The sequence below is a fragment of the Aotus nancymaae genome, unplaced genomic scaffold (genome assembly GCF_030222135.1).
Source record: "Aotus nancymaae isolate 86718 unplaced genomic scaffold, 86718_ANA_hifiasm-v0.15.2.pri h1tg000016l, whole genome shotgun sequence".
Taxonomy (NCBI): domain Eukaryota; kingdom Metazoa; phylum Chordata; class Mammalia; order Primates; family Aotidae; genus Aotus; species Aotus nancymaae.
In genome coordinates, this window is record NW_026988428.1 from 885,211 (window position 1) to 906,787 (window position 21,577).

Below are 21,577 nucleotides of genomic sequence, written 5' to 3' on the forward strand. Positions count from 1 at the left end.
TGAGTTCAAGTCCTGGATGTCCTTGTTAATTTTCTGTCTCGTTGATCTATAAAATCATTAGCTCTTCTTGTTACATTGATCCTTTTACCATTATGTAATGTCCTTCTTTGCCTCTTTTGCTCTTTGTTGCTTTAAAGTCTACTTTATCAGAGGCGAGAATTGCATCTCCTGCTTTTTATTTATTTGTTTATTTTTACTCTCTGATTGGTTGATAAATCTTCCTCCTTCTCTTTGTTTTGAGTCTTTGTGTATCGTTGCATGTGAGATGGGTCTGGATGCAGCATACCAATAGGTTTTGGCTTTTTATCCAATTAAAATATATATAACTTTAATACTGGCATTTGATGCTAGCTGGCTGTTTTGCCCATTAGTTAGTGTAAATTTTTCGTTGTGTTAATGTTCTTTTCTTTTTGATATATTTTTGGAAAGGCTGATATTGGTTGTTCCTTTATATGTATAGTGCTTCTTTCAGAAGCTCTTGTAAAGCAGGCCTGGTGGTGGTGAAGTCTCTAAGTACTTGTTTGTTCGCAAAGGATTTAATTTTTCCTTCGATTATAAAGCTTAGTTTGGCTGGATGGGAAATTCTGGGTTGAAAGTTCTTTTCTTTAAGGATGTTAAATATTGGTCCCCACTCTTTTCTGGCTTGTAGGGTTTCTGCTGAGAGATCTGCTGTAAGTCTGATAGGTTACCCTTTATGGGTAACCTGACCTTTCTCTCTGGCTGCCCTTAGTATTTTCTCCTTCATTTCAACCCTAATAAATCTGGCAATTATGTGCCTTGGGGTTGGTCTTCTTGAAGAATATCTTTGTGGTGTTCTCTGTATTACCTGGAGTTGTATATTACCCTGCCTTGCCAGGTTGGGCAAGTTTTCCTGAATGATATCCTGAAGAGTATTTTCCAACTTGGATTCATTCTCTTCATCACATTCAGGTATACCTATCAAACGTAAATTAGGTCTTTTCACATAGTCCCATATTTCCTGGAGACTTTGCTCATTCCTTTCATCCTTTTTTCTCCAATCTTGTCTTCTCGTTTGAGCTGGTTCTCGACTTCTGATATCCTTTCTTCTACTTGATCAATTCGACTGTTTAAACTTGTGCATGCTTCGCGAAGTTCTCGTGTTGTGTTTTTCAGCTCCATCAATTCACTTATATTCCTCTCTAAATTGTCCATTCTTGTTAACATTTCGTCAAACCTTTTTTCAAGGTTCTTAGTTTCTTTGCATTGGGTTAGAACAAGTTCTTTTAATTCACAGAAGTTTCTTATCACCCACGTTTTGAAACCTGCTTCTGTTATTGGAACACACTCGTAATCTATTAAGCCTTGTTCCGTTACTGATGAGGAATTGTGATCCCCTGTGGAGGGAGAGGCATTCTGATTTTGAGTATTCTCTGCCTTTTTACGCTGATTTCTTCCCTTCATTATTTATTTATCCGTCTGTTGTCTTTGTAATTACCGACTTTCTAATTAGGTCTCTGAGCAGACGTCCAACTTGTTGATTCCCAGTGCCAAAGTCTGAGCAATCCACTGCACCGGCCAAAACAGCGTTGTTAAGATGGATGGTGCTTTTCTGCCCAGGAATCTCCGGACTCTGCACCAAAAACTGGCGCGTTAAGGCACCAGCAAAACCGCCGCGCTGGCCACAAGAGTCGCTCTGGCAACACGTGGGGCTCCTCTGCTGGGAATCTCCTGGTCCGTGAGCAACAAATATTCGTCTGAAAGTGTGGCGTCCTCTCGTTCTCTGCGCTTTCACTGGGAACTACGAGCCTGAGCTGCTAGTGATCAGCCATCTTGGATCTCTCTCCGTGAACTATCTTAAAAAGAAATCAAGAAAGTAACCTCATTTAAAAAAATAAAATACCTAGGAATAAACTTAACTGAAGATGTGAAAGATCTCTACGGTGAAAACCATAAAACACTGATACAAGAAAAATGGAAGAGTACATGGAAAAATGGAAAAATATTCCATGTTCATAGATTGGAAGAATCCGTATTATCAAAATGTCCATACTATCCAAAGCAGTGTACAGATACAACATAATCCCTATCAAAATATCAGTGATATTCTTCACAGAAACAGAAAAAAGATCCTAAAATTTATATGGAACCACAAAAGACCCAAAATAGACAAAGCCATGTCAAGCAAAATGAACAAAACTGGAGAAACCATATTACCTGACTTCAAATTATACTACAGAGCTATAGTAATCAACACAGCATAGTACTGGCATAAAAACAGACACAGACCAATGGAACAGAATAGAGAACCCAGAAACAAATTCACACACCTACAGTGAACTCATTTTTGACAAAGGTGCCGGAACATACAGTGGGGAAAAGACAGTCTCTTCAATAAATGCTGCTGGGAAAACTGGATATCCATATGCATAAGAATGAAACTAGACCCCTATCTCTTGCTATATACAAAAATCAAATCAAAATGGATTACAGACTTAAATCTAAGACCCCAGACTATGAAACTACAAGAAAATTTTGTAGAAACTCTTCAGAACATTGAACTAGGCAAAGATTTCTTGAGTAATACCTCATAAGCACAGGCAACCAAAGCAAAAATGGACAAATGGGATCACATCAAGTTAAAAAGCTTCTGCATAGCAAAGGAAATAATCAGTAAAGTGAAGAGACAACCCACAGATTGGGAGAAAATATTTGCAAACTATCCATCTGACAAGGGATTAATAACCAGAATACATAAGGAGCTCAAACAACTCTATAGGAAAAAATTTAATAATTGAATTAAAATATTGGCAAAATATTCGAATAGACATTTGTCGAAAGAAGACATAAAATTGGTAAACAGGCATATGAAAAGATGTTCAACATCATTGATGATCAGAGAAATGCAAATCAAAACTACAAGGAGATAGTATTTCACCCCAGTTACAATGGCATACCTCCAAAAGACAGGCAATAAATGAATGCTGGAGAGGATGTGGAGAAAAGGGAACCCTTGTATGGTGTTGGTGGGAACGTAATTTAGTATAGCCACTATGGAGAATAGTATGGAGGTTCCTCAAAAAATTAGAAATGCATGGAAATACCATATGGTCCAGCAATCCCACTGCTAAGTATATGCCCCAAAGAAAAGAAATCAATATATCAAAGACATAATTGTACTCCCATGTTTATTGCAGTACTATTCCCAATAGCCAAAATTTGGAATCAAGCTAAGTGTCCATCAACAGACAAATGGACCAAGAAAATGTGTTACAAATACACAATGTAGTATTATTTAATCATAAATAATGAGATTCTGTCATTTGCAACAACATGGATGGAATTGGAGGACATTATGTTAAGTGAAATAAACCAGGCACAGAAAGAGAGACTCTGCATGTTCTCACTCATTTGTTGAAGCTAAAAATTAAAACCAGTTGAACTCATGAAGATAAGAGAATAGGATGATGGCTACCAGAAGCTGGAAAGGGTAATGGGGCAATGGGGATGGTTAATGAGTACAAAAATACAACTAGATGGAATGAATAAGATCTGGTATTTGATAGCACAACAGGGTGACTACAGTCAACATTAATTTATTATATATTTTAAAACAACTAGAGTGTAACTGGAATGTTTGTAACACAAATAATAAATGCTTGAGGTAATGGATATCTTGTTTACCTTGATGTGATTATTACACACTGTCTGTATCAAAATATCTCAGGTACCCCATAAATATATACGCTGACCAACCATAAAAATAAAACATAGGCTGGGTACGGTGGCTCACGCCTGTAATCCCAGCACTTTGGGAGGCCGAGACGGGTGGATCATGAGGTCAAGAGATCGAGACCATCCTGGTCAACATGGTGAAATCCCGTCTCTACTAAAAATACAAAAATTAGCTGGGCATGGTGGTGCACGCCTGTAGTCCCAGCTGCTCGGGAGGCTGAGGCAGGAGAATTGCTTGAACCCAGGAGGCAGAGGTTGCGGTGAGCTGAGATCGCGCCATTGCACTCCAGCCTGAGTAACAAGAGTGAAACTCCGTCTCAAAAAAATAAAAATAAAAAACATAAAGAATTCTTTTCCACAAACCTTTCATTGATGTTGCTCATATTAACTCTAATTTTATTTTTGTAGACACATAAAATGTTCTCCTTAAAATAGACTCAAAACTTTTTAGAACATTTCATTGTTTAGGATGAATGCCATATAGCACAAAATACCAAAGTTTCATAATTATAAGACATGTTTCCCGGATTAGAACTGCACGGATGAATACTTGTGAATGGGATATTAATATCAGCATGTATACCCTTTCTGTCTGGGTAATCTCTCTGTCATTCTCTTAACAGAGTGGTTATTATGTGAAGAGTCTTAATGGGAATGGGATTGGGAACACTGCAATAGGATAAGAGGTTTTCCACTTATATAGGAGTTTGTGAAAATTAGTTCTTTGAGCTGAACCTGAAATATTGTATTCATTACCTGTTCCAGTGATGCTGTTGGACAAATGAAGCTTATAATATTTCCTACAATTCTATAAAAGTAAAGCAACAGAAAACCTAACCTTTCCAGTCTGTGAGCATGATTCTGGGGCCTCAAATTTTTATTAATACTTAAACGAACTAGTTTACTTCTCACTTGCTAGTTGTTGTAATGGCCTTATATAGAGTCTGTTGACCACTTCCAAGCCTGCTTTTCCTCTCTAACCTATTCTAGGATTATCTGATTTCCTTTTGTAGTTGGTAAAATTAGAAAGAGTGAAAGGAAAATCACCTGGAGTTATGATCCTGAGAGGGTTTATATCCTTTGTGACTAAGTTCTTATCAAGTTTGTTTTGAAAGTGTATATGTGTGTTAGCTTTTTATATTCTCTCTTACTTTCTCCGTATTCACGATTATGCTACTTAGCACATCATTCAGGAAAATCTATAAGGGCAATGAAATTAGAGAAAACAACCATTAAAACTATTAACATTTGTCAGCAACTTTATTAAATAGTAGGTGGTTAAAGACTTTGAATTCAGTTGAATTTGAGTACTGAAGATTGTGTTTAACTCTGAATTTTCATTATCCAAGCCATCATTTTTTTTCTGTTTCTTAGGACAACGTTGATATTATCGAGGAGGAAATTCAGGACCAGTTTATCTTTCATGTGTATGAATAACTGATTCATAATTAAGTGCTTTCTATATATGATATATAAGAAGGTAATGAATTTCAGCCTTCAACCAGCTAAGAAAACACTTAATTTAAAACTTAAAAGTGCCAAGATGTTTGATATTGATAACTTCATTTAGTAAATTTGTAGGGTTTTCCTTAAAGATTAAGTGATTATAGTATTTTTGGTTATAGTATTATTTTTATATAGCAGTTAAAATATTTTTAAAAATTAAAATTAATAAAAAATAGTACAAACTTAAAACAGTATAGTCCTGTTTCTTCCTTATTTCTTTTAAAGGGATGGAGTTTCACTCTGTTGCCCAGGCTAGAGTGCAGTGGTGCCGTCATAAGTCACTGCAGTCTCAAACCCCTGGGCCCAAGTGATCCTTCTTCCTTAGCCTCCCAAAGTGCTGGTATTACAGGTGTGAGCTGCTGCTCCTGGTCTATATAACATTTTAAATGATACCTCATAGTGTTCACCAGAGAACGTAGAACTCATTATGATTTCTAATTTTGCTTTCTAATTTGATAAGTCCCTTGTAAAAACAAGCAGAGAGACATTCTTCCTAGGCAATCTTTGCATTTTAAGTAGCCTCAGTGTTAATGTTTTTAGGACAAGTATTGAACATGTATATATATTTTTGAACAATGTCAATTTATGGCAAACAGATTTTAGAAAACATTTGAATACTTTTAAGTTTAGTTATTTTTAATATAATTACACAAATTTCTATAATGATTTACATGCAGTAGGAATTTACTATGTCTTCTCTAATTGTGACTGACTGAAACCTAATTCAAACCAGTTTAGGCCAAAAGATAGTTTATTGACTACTGTAATGGGGTCAGGGAAAAACAGGGTGAGGCTAAGCTTCAGGTATGAATGAGGGAATTATGTATCAGTAGGATGCTATTTTTTTTTCTTTCAACTTTCTCCTCTGTTTCAGTGTGCCTGCTTCATTCTCTTAGGCCTAATTCCCACACATGGTTGTTGACAGACAGGGACTTTAATCAACTCCCTTTCACTTTCTAAATAAAAATTTAAAAAAATCTAATGTATATTTATGGCTTCTGATTGGCTCAGCTTGGAAGCTATCCAGCCAAACAACTGTAATCCAGAGGGTAGGCAGGATTTCCAAGTTCATGTTCTCACCACATAATTACAGAGATGGGTAGAAATGTGTTTCCAGAAGGTAGTAGCATGGGGGGATGGGGGGAATGAGAAGATAATAAACACAATACTTTTACCTTTTGAAATGGGAGGAGAAAGGGAAAGGTCTGGAACATTTGTAGCTATTTAGGAGGGATGCTTTAGTAGGAGTTAAGAGGTCATTTGCAGTGTGTATAAGGGTTCTGCAGAGAAACAGTCAATAGGATATGTACATATGTATATAAAGGCATTTATTATAAGGAATTGGCTTGTGTGATTATGGAGGTTGACAAGTTCCAAGACCTGCAAGGTGCAAGATATGCAAGCTGGAAGTCCAGAAGAGTCAGTGATGTGGCTCCAGTCTGAAGACCAGCAGGCCTGAGACCCAGGAAGAGCTGATGCTTCAGTTCAAGTCCAAAGACAGGAAAAAACTGATATCCAAGTTAAAAGGCAGTCAGGCAGGAAGAATTATCTCTTATTCAAGAGAAAATCAACTTTTTGTTCTCTCCAGACCTTCAACTAATTGGATGAGGCTTACAGCCTACTTTACTCAGTCTACTAGTTTAAACACCTTCACCAAATAATATTTAGCAAATATCTGGGCACCTTAAATTGACACCATAAAATTAACATTGCAAGGTGGTACCTGCTAGAATATGAGACGGGGTATGTTTTGTACTTTGCAGTCCTAATATAAAGCAAGTTAAAGTTAATATAGAGAAAGTTAAAGTTTAACTGATAATCATTAAAGATATAAATGGCAACCCAGGTTTTTCTCAATGCTTTTCATTCTTACTATATCCAAAATGCATATAACCCTTTATCATTCCATAAAATGGGAAGATACTTGGAATGTGAAATGGGATATATAGGCAACCAATATTATGATAAATGGACCTGGGACCTACTGGCCTAAACATCTACTTAAAAGCTATCCATTTAGATGTGAGGCTATAAATCTTCAAAGATAACACCTATTGTGTTAGAGAAGAAGCAGATGAAAAATCTGTTCAAATGTTAGAGGGGGAATATTTCAGTATCCGAACAATTAAGCTTGACTTAAAGCCAGCCATACCATTGGAAATGTTCATATTGGATGACAATTCTATGTATTAACTTTCTGTTAGGTTTTTAGAAAGAAATATTTTATGTTTTATTATATTTAGTAAGTAAAACCAGTTTGTTTGGAATCATTTACCTTTTTTCAACGCACTGATCAGCCTTGTCTGTCCTTTTGATGAAACTTAACATTGAGCCAGAAATCAAAGGAGAAATGTTTGTAGGGTCCAGCTCCAATATTATAAAGCAAGACAAAGAAGGGTGCATTGGGAGCTGTGAGAAAATACGTTGATAAGTATCACACCCAGAACTGATACATACTTTTGTGGCTTGGGATTCCTAGACCATGTGGGTAGTATAAATTTAAATCCCCAAAGATAGGAGGGTAGATCATAGTTAAGAATTCTCAGGGAGATTTTTTTATTCTTCCCAGAGCCAAGGCTGAGAAGTGCAAGTTTCCTTTTACCTTCTGGTATGCCAGTGATGGCCAAGTATATAATCCTTTGAGGGTACCAGCTTTATCCAGAGATTTGAATCTCATCTGGCCAAAGGCCTCTAAATCCAAGCCCACTGGTTATTTCCCAAGGTAACTACAGGTAAGCTCCCAAGCTTATTGCTCTGGTTTGCAATTGCATCTTTGTTTTTGGCTCCTAGGACTTTCTGTTAAATTCTTGTGATCTCCGAGCGCTAGTTTTCTATCCATACAGGGTTTTATTTATTTTCTTTATCTTATTTCTGCTCTAGTGTAAGCCAACCTCTAGCCATCCTCCCACTTTTTGTCATGACCTTGAATGGCATTTATTCTAGGTGCTGGGGATACAACTATGAACAAAACAGACAAATTCTATGTGCTTATGAGTGAATATTTTTAAAAGGGAAAGAAAACTAACTTATACTGCATCTAGTACTGATGAATGTTATTAAGTGAGCAAGAATTCAGAAATAGAGTAATGTGGGTACCGTTTGATGCAGTCATATCAAAGACTGTGTTTGTCTTAGTCTGTTTGAGCAGCTATAATAAGATACGATCGGCTGGGTGGCTGATAAACAATTTATTTCTTAGAGTTCTGGAGATTGGGAAGTGTCTAGTGAGGGCCCTCTCTTTAATTCATAAATGATGCCTTCTAGCTGTGTCCTCAAATGGTGGAAGAGGCAAGTCATCTTTCAGGGGCCTTTATAATAAAGGCACAAATGCCATTCGTGAGCGCTTTGCCGTCATGACATGGCTACCTCCTGAAAGGTTCCACCTCTTAATACCATTATCTTGGGGATTGGGATTTCAAAATATGAATTTTTGGGGAACACAAACATTCATACCATAGCAATGTTAATGGTACATATATGTAACAAGCATCTCCTCTTGGCGTCCTAAGAAATGTTAACTTAAAAGTTGAACTAAGAAATTGGATATTGCTTGTGTCTTTCCGGTCTGTCGTGGAAGCAGGTCTGCGCCGCGTCTTCCTTAAGGTTGAGAACAAAAAGATGCACCTGGACTTTCCTCGGAGCCCTCTGCATGATGGAGCGTCAGTGGAATTTCGGGGCTCGTAGCTGCCAGCAGCGCTTGCCTGATAGCAACAGAAACCAGTCCCACTTGCCTCCGTGCCACAAAAAAGCCGCACCCAAGATCACCTGACAGCCATCCTGTCAAGTGTCCATGATGCTGGGCCCTGAGGGAGGTGAGGGCTTTGTGATCAAGCTCCGTGGCCTTCCCTGGTCCTGCTCTGTTGAGGACGTGCAGAACTTCCTCTCTGACTGCACGATTCACGATGGGGCCGCAGGTGTCCATTTCATCTACACTAGAGAGGGCAGGCAGAGTGGTGAGGCTTTTGTTGAACTTGGATCAGAAGATAATGTAAAACTGGCTTTGAAAAAAGACAGGGAAAGCATGGGCCACTGGTACATTGAAGTGTTCAAGTCTCAGAGAACTGAGATGGATTGGGTGTTGAAGCACAGTGGTCCCAACAGTGCCAACAGCGCCAATGACGGCTTTGTGTGGCTTCGAGGACTCCCATTTGGATGCACAAAGGAAGAAATTGTTCAGTTCTTCTCAGGGTTGGAAATTGTGCCAAACGGGATCACATTGCCTGTGGACCCCGAAGGCAAGATTACAGGGGAAGCATTTGTGCAGTTTGCCTCCCAGGAGTTAGCTGAGAAACCTCTAGGGAAGCACAAGGAGAGGATAGGGCACAGGTACATCGAGGTGTTTAAAAGCAGCCAGGAGGAAGTTAGGTCATACTCAGATCTCCCTCTGAAGTTCATGTCCGTGCAGTGGCCGGGGCCCTATGACCGGCCTGGGACCGCCAGGAGGTATGTTGGCATTGTGAAGCAGGCAGGCCTGGAGAGGATGTGGCCTGGTGCCTACAGCGCAGGCTATGGGGGCTATGAGGAGTACAGTGGCCTCAGCGATGGTTATGGCTTCACCACCCACCTGTTCGGGAGAGACCTCAGCTACTGTCTCTCTGGAATGTATGACCACAGATACGGCGACAGTGAGTTCACAGTGCAGAGCACCACAGGCCACTGTGTCCACATGAGGGGTCTGCCATACAAAGTGACCGAAAACGACATTTACAACTTCTTCTCTCCTCTCAATCCTGTGAGAGTCCATATTGAGATCGGCCCAGATGGAAGAGTGACGGGCGAAGCAGATGTTGAGTTTGCTACTCATGAAGAAGCTGTTGCAGCCATGTCCAAAGACAGGGCCAATATGCAACACAGATACATAGAACTCTTCTTGAATTCGACAAGAGGGGCCAGCAATGGGGCATACAGCAGCCAGGTGATACAAGGCATGGGGGTGGCTGCTGCCCAGGCCACTTATAGTGGCTTGGAGAACCAGTCAGTGAGCGGCTGTTATGGGGCCGGCTACAGTGGGCAGAACAGCATGGGTGGACATGACTAGTTTTGTTAGGAACATTTGAGTTATTTCAGTCAAATTTTACACAGGCAGCTAACAAACAGTTAAGAGCAGTTATAATAGAGGAAGCTGTGGGACCCATTTTGCACCATGAGTTTGTGAAATCTGGATTAAAAAAATTACCTCTTCAGTGTTTCTCATGCAAAATTTTCTTCTAGCATGTGATAATAAGTAAACTATTTTCAGCTTTTCTCAATTAACATTTTGGTAGTATACTTCAGAGTGATGTTATCCGAGTTTAAGTAGTTTAAGTATGTTAAATGTGGACCTTTTACACCACATCACTGAACACACTGGGGAGACGTGCTTTTTTGGAAAACTCAAGGGTGCTAGCCCCCAATTCAAAGAAATATTTCTCATGTTTGTTCATTCTAGTTTATATTTTCATTTAAAATCCTTTAGGTTAAGTTTAAGCTTTTTAAAAGTTAGTTTTGAGAATTGAGACACAATACTAATACTGTAGGAATTGGTGAGGCCTTGACTTAAAACTTTCTTTGTACTGTGATTTCCTTTTGGGTGTATTTTGCTAAGTGAAACTTGTTAAATTTTTTGTTAACTAAATTTTTTTCTTAAAATAAAGACTTTTTCACAATGAAAAAAAAAAAAGAAATTGGATATTGCTACAATACCTAAAATATTAGTGTAAGTTTTGAAAAGAGAATGGGGGAATATCTTGAGGACAATTCCTTGAGAAATGTCATCCTTTGATACATGCTTCCTATTATACATGCTTCCCGTGTTGAATAATAAATAAATCTATAATACACCAACCAGTGCTTCTGACATGCATTATAAACTCGTGTTCTCTAAAGTCTTTTGCTCCTCCTGTATTTATTCTCTCTGTCAAAGACCCACCACCATCCATCTTGTTGCTTATGCCACTTGTTTGCTTTTCCTTCCTTCAGCATGCATTTAAGTACCTATTCGTGTTAGGTACTGTGTCAGGCAGGCACTGAGCATCAGGGCTGAGACTAGGGGAAAGTAAGTGAGGTACTTGCAAAAGATATAAAATTTAGGAGTGTACCAAAGTACTAAGTAGTCAAAATATACAATATTTTAATCTAATGTTTAAAAAATCAAAATATATGCAAAACAAAATCTATGATGAACAAAATACCAAATTTTTAAATAACAGATTTCAACCTTGTACCACCATGAACCTGAAGTTGAATGGCTCACTGTCTTCACCCTAGTTCTGGTCCTGTTAAGAATATAAGGAGGATGAGGGACAGTCTCTGCCCTTAATGAGTTTACCAGTAGGAGGAGGGAGACGTGAATAAATAGGTACCCCCCAAAAGGCCACCTATTTCTACTAAGGTAGAAATAAAATAGGTTCAAAGGAGAAGGAATTAGGAAAAAAATCAAGGAGCCATCCAAGGCGTCTTTCTTCCTTACTTTTACCAAATTTTCTCATCAAAGACTCTCTTAAATATGTTCTTTCCTTTTTTCTGTCACCATTACTAATGCTATTTCCTTATCCCTTTTCTTTCCTGGATTACTCCTTACTGGCATTCTGTCAGAAGGGCTTTGTTAAAACATGGATCTGATCATGATCTTATTTAAAATCCTTTAGTAATTACCAGTCACTTTTGTTATAAAAGACTGGCATCCAAAGCATCTAATGATCCCACCTCTGCCTTTATCTTGGGATCCTCTCATGGATTTAGACTTATTAAACTCTGCCTGGTTCTTCAAATGCCTTTACATATGCCTTTTCTCCTTCCTAGAATGTTCTTGCTCCTTTGTTCTTGCAGCTAACTTCTATTTATACATTAGCGGCCAGAACAGATATTACCTTTCTAGAGGCTATGGATTACATGTCTGTTTCTTTGGTGCCTTGCATGGGACAGGCAGTTAATATTTGAAAAAAAACAAAAGCAATGTACGAACTTGATGAAATGTTGAAACCATATTAGGTGAGTTACCATTCCCCAAATATGCTATGCAGTTTCATGCTTCTTTGCCTTTGTTCAGATTTCTTCTTTTGCCTGTAATGCACTTTGCTCATACTTCTGTTATAATACATTGTCTTAGTCCATTTTGTGTTGCTATAACAGAATGCTGCAGATTAAGTAATTTATAAGGAAAAGAAATGTATTTTTTTAAATAGTTTTGGAGGCTGAGAGGTCCAAAGGTCAAGGGGCTGGCATCTTGTGAGGGCCTTCGTGCTGTGTCATCCCATGGTGGAAGTTAGAAGGGGCAAGAGGGGCTGAGCTCATCCTTTTTATAAGTAACCCAGTTCTACTTTAATGGCATTAATCCATTCAGAGTCTTCATAGCCTAATCACCTCTTGAACGTCTCACCTCTCAAAACTGTTGTATTGTGGATTAAGTTCCCAACACATAAACTTTGGGGGACACTTTTAAACCATAGTTTACATCATAACATAATTGTGTGTTGCCTTTCTACTTAGCCTGAGCCCGTAAGGATAGAGTTCTTGTCTTCTTTGTATGTCCAGAATCTTGGAAACACCAGTCACACAATTGACACTTAATAATGCTAGTAGAATATAGTGTGGTTTGAGCCTTAAGTATTATATCCATTGGTATTAATGATATCAATCTGTTGACTTTCCTATTCTTAATACAGAATGTTTTTCCTTAAATATTGTTTTTCCCTGCTCTTGTTAGAAGTGTTTAGTGCCTCCAGACCATATTTATTCAGTCTTGCAAAAATTTTATTTAATATGTATCCTTTGGCTCTTAAAGCTAGTAACATTTTAACACCTGTTGGAAGAATTAAAGAAGTCCTTAGTGAGGTGAACAGTCAATTAAATGGAAAGACAATTAAGTAAGACTAGATGTATCAATTACTGTCACTTAATTTATGGGTCATTTATAATAGTAAGTGCCACTTATTTAGATTTTGCTATGTGTCAGGCACTGTTTTAAATGTTTTATATGTTAAGGTATTTAATTATCATAACAACTCCCTAAGGTAGATGCTATTATCCACATTTTATAGAGGAGGAAATTGAGCAGGGAAAGGTTAAGGGATTTTCTCAAGGTCACACAGCACCTAAGTAGCAAGGGTGGGATTTAAACCCAGGTAACTTGACTCTATTGTTATCCATTATACATCCATGAGCTTAAAGGTACTTATTGTTATCTATTATATGTCCATTAGCTTAAAGGTACTTGTAGAAAAGTGCTTGCTGTAATTATAATACTTATCTAAGAGATTAAAAACTTTCAAAGTAAAAAAAAAGTTTATATTTTTTATATTTTATATTACTAATTTTTCCTTGAAAATTTAGACAGGAAATTTTTATAGAAGCAAAATATTAGTGTGTGTTGTATACTAATGGCAGAGTTATGAAGATGAAAACTGTCCTGTGATCTTTCACTGTTTATGCCATCTTCTCCAATGGTTCTCCAAAACTGATTTTTTTCTGTTACTTGATAATTTTCATTTTTCTATTATCAGATTAGATTATTCTGTGACAAGTAGATTTTTTGGGGGAGAGTCTGAATAGGGTGAGTGAGAATTTGGTTATTTTCAGACTCTAGGGTTCTGTAGATTGGGAAACTGTATTTGTGAATACCCAGAGTCTGTGGAATTGCCTGGTGTATTAATCCATTTTCACACTGCTGTAAAGAACTTCCCTGAGACTGGGTAATTTATAAAAGAAAGAGGTTTAGTTGACTCACAGTTCTGCATGGCTGGGGAGACCTCAGGAAACTTACAGTCATGGTGGAAGGGGAGGCAGGTGCCTTCTTCACAAGGTGGCAGAAGAGACAGAGAAAGCAAAGGGGAAAGAGCTCCTTATAAAACTATCAGATCTCATGAGAACTCACTCACTATCATGAGAACAGCATGGGGGAAACCACTCCCATGATCCAATCACCTTCCTCTGTCGACATTTGGGGATTACTGGTCCATCCATCGCCACATGGGGATTATAATTTGAGGTGAGATTTGGGTGGGGACACAGAACCAAACCGTATCACCTGGTCAGTTTTTTCACTGAAGCCTCGGATAGAAAGACTTACCAAGCTAGTTTCAGCCAAAGTTGTGTAGAGAATAGAGATGGTGTGATGGCTAATTTTATGTGTCAAAACTTGAGTGTACTAAAGAATGACCAGATAAATGGTATAACATTTCTGGGTCTGTCTGTCGAATGTGTTTCTAGAAGAGATTAACATTTGACTTAGTAGACTGAGTAAAGAAGATTGTCCTTACTCATATGGGTGAATGTTATTCACTCTGGCTTTGAGGGCCTGAATAGAATAAGAAAGTGGAGAAAGGGCAAATTTGTTCTGTTATTGAGCTGAGACATCTTTTCCTGCCTTTGGACATGGAGCTCCTCCTTTAGGCCTTTGAACTCCTTTGGACTCGGGGACTTATACCAGCAGCCTCCCTAGTTCTCAGGCCTTTAGATTTGGACTGAATTGCACCATTGGCTTTCCTGGCTACCTCACTTGATGACAAGGGCTTTTGAACTATGTAAAATATGCATGAATGAATGAATGAATGAATGAATCATTGGTGGACTTTTCAGTCTCCATAATCTTGTGAGTCAATTCCCTAGTAAATCTCCATATATGTATATATGCAGTTTTTTTGTCCTCTGGAGAACCTTGACTAATTCAGGTAGCTTTTCTAGACTCTTAATTATATGAATAAATGCCTCAAGGTTAAATTTTTATTTTTTTCTAGTATACAGCTAACCTTCGCTTGTCTTGAATGGATAGTGCATATTAAATAATGTTCATTTTAAAGAGTTTTATTAGAAAGTACCGCAGAGTCTTCCCTATGTGAATATTGTCCTTGAGGGACATTTTTCCCTGGGAGTTACTTTTCCGTTTATTCATTCCTATATATTTTATAAATCATTTAAAGACTATCTGTGGCAAATCATCCTTGTGTTACATCCTGGATAGTGTGGCCCTCATATAGGGATATGAGTGAAAATTGTTATTGTCGTGCTAGGTCTTCGTTAAAGAATGGAAGAGCGGGAGGGAAGAGCATGTGAGCCTAAGAATGAGGACTCTACATCAGTACTATTATCCAAGTTAAATTATGACCTCACATCAGTCCTGTCCACTGGAAATATAATGCAAACCACTTATATAAATTTAAAATTTCTAGTGGCCACCATAAAGACAGTAAAAAGAGGGAAATGGGCCGGGCGCAGTGGCTCACGCCTGTAATCCCAGCACTTTGGGAGGCCGAGGTGGGTGGATCACGAGGTCAAGAGATCGAGACCATTCTGGTCAACATGGTGAAACCCCACCTCTACTAAAAATACAAAAAATTAATTGGGCATGGTGGCATGTGCCTGTAATCCCAGCTACTCAGGAGGCTGAGGCAGGAGAATTGCCTGAACCCAGGAGGCGGAGGTTGCAGTGAGCCGTGATCGCGCCATTGCACTCCAGCCTGGGTAACAAGAGGGAAACTCTGTCTCAAAAAAAAAAAAAAAAGAGGGAAATGAAGTTAAATCTAACAATGTTTTCTTTAACATAATAAATCCAAACTATTATTTCAATATGTAATCAATCTAAACATTTTTAATTAGATATTTTGTATGTTTTTTCATACCAAGTTTTTGAAATCCGTTTTTTTTGTTTTTTGTTTTTTAACTCTGCAGCACATTTCAATTTGGGCTAGCTATATTTCAATTTGCCTCCTGTGGCTAGAGGCTACTATATTAGATAGTACAGCTCGAAATCATAGCAGTGGATATCCATGTCTACCAAAATAGTTTCTGATGGTATCCTGGAGATATTGCTAACTAGTGTGTAAGTTTTCTTTCCTATGACTGGGTCTATCTGCTTTCTAATTATCGTCATTTCCTCTTCTTGTGAATCCATGTTTTAACCTGTTTATGCAAGCTTCCAATTTATTTCCATCTAAACTTAAAAGACCCTTAGGAGTTTTCTAAATTATTTAATTGCAAATAACTATGTAAACATGAATTAATAATACCTATTAAGAAGGATACTATTATTAAATAGCTGCTGGATGCTAGACAGTACACTAGGCACTTTACATACTTCAATCTTTTTTCTTCCACATTCTACATATTGGAAAACTGAAGTTCCCAAAGTTAAATAACTTGTCTTAGGTCACATAGCAAGTAAATTGTAAAACTGGGATTGTCTGACTCCAGCATTCACACTCTTTCTATCATATCACTGTTAGTAAATTGCCCATTGTAAACTTTAAAATAATTGAGATTTTAATACTAGTTCCCAGGTCTTCACTCTGATGCCTCAAGCATAGGGCCAACTGAAGGACGGGTGATGCTAAATGGTAAGGGTTAGTTAGTACAAAGGAGTTTATGTTTATTTTTGAAAATTCCTTGCCTGGTTGATTTATGTACTTTCTATGGATAGAAATCACTGGCAACTGTTACCTTGAACCTACCCTGTTAACTGTTGTTCAAAAATGCATAACTTGTGAAAATTTTTTTTAAAGACATCTTTAATTTTTTTTGTGTGTGTGTGTTTAGGTATGTTTTTAAGGAGCATGTTTATAGATACATTCTAAATGAAGACAGAGCTAGACATTGTTACTGTCTGATTACATTGAAACCCATATTAAAATAATAAAAACCTATATTAAATAATAATTGTTCAGATTTAATTGAACTTTTTAAATTGTAGAGGTACTAGCCACACTTGCTTTAGAAACATAAAGTAATGTAGGAATGCTTTGCTCCAAGACAACTAAATAAAAAACATGAACTTTAAAAACAGATAATTTAGAGTACAGGTTGAAAGCAAGGACTCTAGATAAGACTGCCCAGTGTCAAGTTCTGGTTCTATCACTTACTAGCTATGTGACCCTGGTCCTCTTAAACTTCCTTGTGCCTCATTCCTCAATATTAGGTGATAATAATTGTATCTATCTGTGTTAAATTTAACTCAGATTATCTTTTAAATGAGGCACCAAAATAAAGGGTTTGGGTGAAAATAATTTACTCCCTGGTGAAAGTATTCTACTCATAGGGGATAAGGTATCAAATCCCACAGAGCCTGAAGTTGAGAGAATGGGAAGCACAAATTCCCCAACTTGGCTGCTGAGGATGGGCAAATTTCCCATGTAGCTCAAGTGGTGGGTGCTGCCAATTCTACTTCTACCCCTTAGTTACCACACCTTTGCTAAGGGGACAGAACATCATGTAATGATCATTGATTTGACTCATATACTGTGCTGTAGAGCAGCAGTCCCCAACCTTTATGGCACCAGGGACTGGTTTCGTGGAAGTCAATTTTTCCATGGACAGAGGTGGGAGGCTTGGACGGGGGGAGTGGATGGTTTTGGGATGACCTTGTTCTGCCTTAGCCATTAGATTTTCATAAGAAGTATGCAACCTAGAGCCCTTGAATGCATAGTTCACAATAGGGTTCACCCTCCTGTGAGCATGTAATACCATTCCTGATCTGACAGGAGACAGAGCTCAGGCAATAATGCTTGCTTGCTTGCTTGCTGCCCACCTCCTGCTGTGTGGCCTGGTTCCTAACAGGCCATGGAGAGTTACCTGTCCCCAGGCTGGAGATTGGGGACCCCTGTTTTCGAGGATGGGGCACCAATCCTATAGACAGTTATTCTAAAGATGATGGAATGCTACAATGGCCATAAGTGGTACGACCAGTGGTTCCTATGCTAGTAAATATGACCTGGCAAAGGCAAAGAAGTCAAAAGCATGTTTAAATAACCATCAGTCTTAGTGAGGCTAAATTACTGTGCCTTTCAAAGTAGAAGGAATCCGATGTAATCAACTTTCCTCAAATGTCTGGTTGACTTCTATGAGGAATGGTTCTGCATTGAAAGGTCACTTTGGGCCAGTACTTATTGGTCAGACATTTAGCACTATCAATAGCTAGATCAACCTTGGTGAGAGAGAGTACATGCTTTTATGCCCATGCATAGCCTGCATTCCTGACATTATGGCTAGTCAGTATATGTGTCCACTGTATAACCATTGTGGTGGCTGAGAACAAGGATTGGCTGACATTCATTGGATGAATCAACTTTTCCATCTGGTTGTTCAATACTGCCACTACTATAGATGCTTTGTTAGGTATTCAGACTTTGTATTCACACCTATAGGGTCATCCACATACCTCCTTCTCGAACTTCCTTATATCTGATCATGCGGCATTGCTTCTTCCAGGCCTCTGATCAATTAGCAGAACCACTAGCCACTGCCCAACAATTGATATTGTTGTCACCTCAAACCACTTCTGTCTTCATACAAAGTTATAAAGCTCTGTCTGATAGATTTCCTTTCACTGCTGTCCTTTAGAACAGTGCTACTCAGACTGATCATGTGAAGGAACTGTGTTTTGGGTTTGTTTTCAGTTCATCACAAGTGATCTTTTTTTGTAAAATATAAAACCACACAGTTATTACAGCAATGTCAAATTGGTTTAATGTTTCCAAATGTGTACTCTCATTTTTAATAATTACCTTGTCAACTTATAAAAAAACTTATAAACTGGCATTAGTCTATGGATTACATTCTGAGTAACTCTGCAGTAGTTCACCTCTGCCTTGGGCTGTAGTGTGACAGTAGTTTTCATCTTGTACCAACATACTTAGCTGACTCATCCATGGGCCATATTGTTTTCTGCAGGAGGCACTCTGAGGGTGGCATAAATTGTTGTTATTCTACCTGGCCAAAATATTCTTTCTGATTTATTATTTGGGCCAGGGACAGAGCAGAAGTGATACCAGAGTCTTCCTTTGTCTCTTTCTATTATAATGGCTCTTCTTTCATAGTTCAGGGAATCATTGTTTGGGTTCTAGCTGCTTCTAAGTATATCCATCCCAATTATGTGCTCAGGGACCATGTACATGGCCAATTGGTGGGTCTGGAGACCCATTGGGCCAATGATGAGATCGACTTGGGTCTGAAGTTCATTTATTATCTGGCTTCCATATGCTCTTACTCTAACTGGGAGAACACAAAGTTATTTTGGATACCCTGGTATAAGTGTCAGCTTAGATCCTATATCCAGTATCCCTGAAAAGGTTGGGTATTCCACTTTCACCAGTGTATATACTGGTATATGGTGCCATATACTCTGGTATATGGTAGCAAATCCCCTTAAAGGATTATTGGATAAACATTAGCTCTTTTGCTCAAGAGGACTCAGCCTCCCCTTAATGGGCCCTGGATCAGAGAACTGGCTTAGATCTGGAAACTGAACCTTGATCTTCTGTTTAGTTCTTGGTCTTCTTTGTCAGTATAAATAAAAAATTAACCTCATTAACTACTTGTCATAGGTTGAATTATGTTCCCCCAAGAGATAGGCTCACTGCAGATGCCATGAGTAACCATAAGATCATACTGGGGTAGGTTGTGCCCCTAATCCAATGTGGCTGGTATTCTTATCAAAAAATCTTGACACAGAAATGTACACAAGGAGAATGTCATATGAAGATGAAGGCCAGATTGGGGTGATGGTTTTATAAGTAAAGGAATGCCAAAGAATGCCAGGAAACCACCAGAAGGAAGAACAGAGTCATGGAACAGATTCACAGAGCCCTTAAAATGAACCAACAATGTCTTGATCTTGGACTTCTGGCTTTCAAAACTGTGAGATGGTAAATTTCTCATTTAAGTCACTCAGTTTGTGACACAGCAGCACTAGCAACAAATATATTACCTATCTCTTTTGCTTCTATAAGCAAAATGGCTAATAATTTCTTAACCATTGCCACAGATCCCCACAGGTCAGACTCTCTGGTTATTGCTCTGACCTTACTACCTTCTATGATATGCATTCACTTTGCTTCTGATGGCTAAATGCCACCTCTGGTGCCTGTTATTTTTGAATCCTATCAGTCACATTGGCATCCCATTAGTGTTTTAGGACCTACTTAATATTTCCTTGCTATAAATTAAATTATGAATCACTGGAGACTGCCTCCATATGAAAACACTCTCCTCTATCTAGCATTCTTTCCCCATGTCTCAACTCACCACCCTCAACATCCACGTCTATATATGTGCTCTCAGTTCTAATGACACATGTCAGATAGGCTATTTCTTCCCATAACAGAGACTGCCCTTCACAATTAGAGCTTTATTTTTATTTTAAATTTTTTTTTGAGATGGAGTTTTGTTCTTTTTGCCTAGGCTGGAGTGCAATGGCCCTATCTTGGCTCACTGCAACCTCCACTTCCCAGGTTCAAGTGATTCTCTTGCCTCAGCCTCCCAAGTAGCTGGGATTACAGGGCATGCACCACTATGTTCAACTAATTTTGTATTTTTAGTAGAGATGGGGTTTCACCATGTTGGTCAGGCTGGTCTCAAACTCCTGACCTCAGGTGATCCACCTGCCTCAGCCTCCCAAAGTGCTACGATTACAGGCATGAACCACTGTGCCAGGCCTTAGAGTTGGAACTTTTGTTAGTGGGACCTGACCCTAGTTATTGGTCTAGAGGCAATGAAGAGATGCAGGACAGATATTGAGGAGGGTACCCCTCTCAGCTATGTCCTTTGCCAGGTCTCCATGCAATTAGAGGTGGCTTACCTTTATGAAAGGGAAGAGGGTAGATTCTGCAGGCCCAGTGGGTCCAGCAGAATCTGAGGGTTTAGTGTCCTCATGTACACCCTCCAAAATATCACCTTCCCATGCATCACTACCCTCCCCCTTTCCCTATCAGAGCCCTGATGGGAGACCTGCTGGGGCTGTGCATTTAGTTGTCTTTGTAGCTAAGCTCCTTCATCAAATCTTAGGCCTGATTTCAGTGTTGTATGTTATCTGAGTGCCAGAGATAAGGTTCATTTTAAATACTGACGTGGAGTTTTTCTGACCTTTACAGCATACTCTAAATTGATAGATGGCTTATTCAAGCCTGCCATTCTCATTCTTCAGAGCTTCTAGAATAGTTAACAAATACTCCAAAATCTTTATGTTTTGATTATCACATGTCTTTCAAGTTTTAGAGCTATTATATAAGCTTGTACTTTCTCCTTCTTCCTGTAATGCATTACAGTCCACCTCAGTTAAAAGTTTCAGGTATTATATTGCTGTAGCATGTTGTGGTTATTGCCACTCACTTATCACTATAAATTGGATCCTTGCTGCCCTCTGACCAGCAAGTAATACAATTCCAGAATCTCATTCTGAAGGTCTGCTTTCTTGCCACTTCTATTACCAACAGTCTTATTAGGGTTTTTCCCAAAAGCAGACCCTGGGATAAAGACATAAGCATGGGTAGTGTATGTGCAAGGTGGACCCAGGAAGAATAAGGAGAAAATGGAGAAAAAACTGTGGTTCCTTAGGTGGGAAGCTGTCAGCATCAGTAGACTATCTACAGCAGTGGAAGAGAACTCACAGACAAGTCAAGAGGATATGGTGTGG

At 38.6% G+C, this 21,577-nt stretch overlaps 2 protein-coding genes across 26 annotated transcripts in view; both read left to right on the forward strand.

The window, feature by feature from the left end:
- The window catches only part of ANKS1B (ankyrin repeat and sterile alpha motif domain containing 1B), a 1,270,775-nt gene that overhangs the window by 56,726 nt on the left and 1,192,472 nt on the right, over positions 1-21,577 (forward strand). The gene's annotated exons all lie outside the window — the stretch shown is intronic.
- Positions 8,990-10,541, forward strand: LOC105728733 (heterogeneous nuclear ribonucleoprotein F). 6 transcript variants are annotated; one of them, XM_064376687.1, is made up of 2 exons: positions 8,990-9,387; positions 9,700-10,541. In XM_064376687.1, the coding sequence occupies exons 1-2, from the start codon at positions 8,990-8,992 to the stop codon at positions 10,235-10,237; spliced, it is 936 nt and encodes a 311-aa protein (XP_064232757.1). In that variant the 3' UTR covers positions 10,238-10,541. The 6 variants fall into 6 exon arrangements, with proteins under 6 accessions (XP_064232757.1, XP_064232758.1, XP_064232755.1 ...); XM_064376688.1 differs by having other exon boundaries at positions 9,784-10,541; XM_064376685.1 differs by having other exon boundaries at positions 8,990-9,272; positions 9,408-10,541.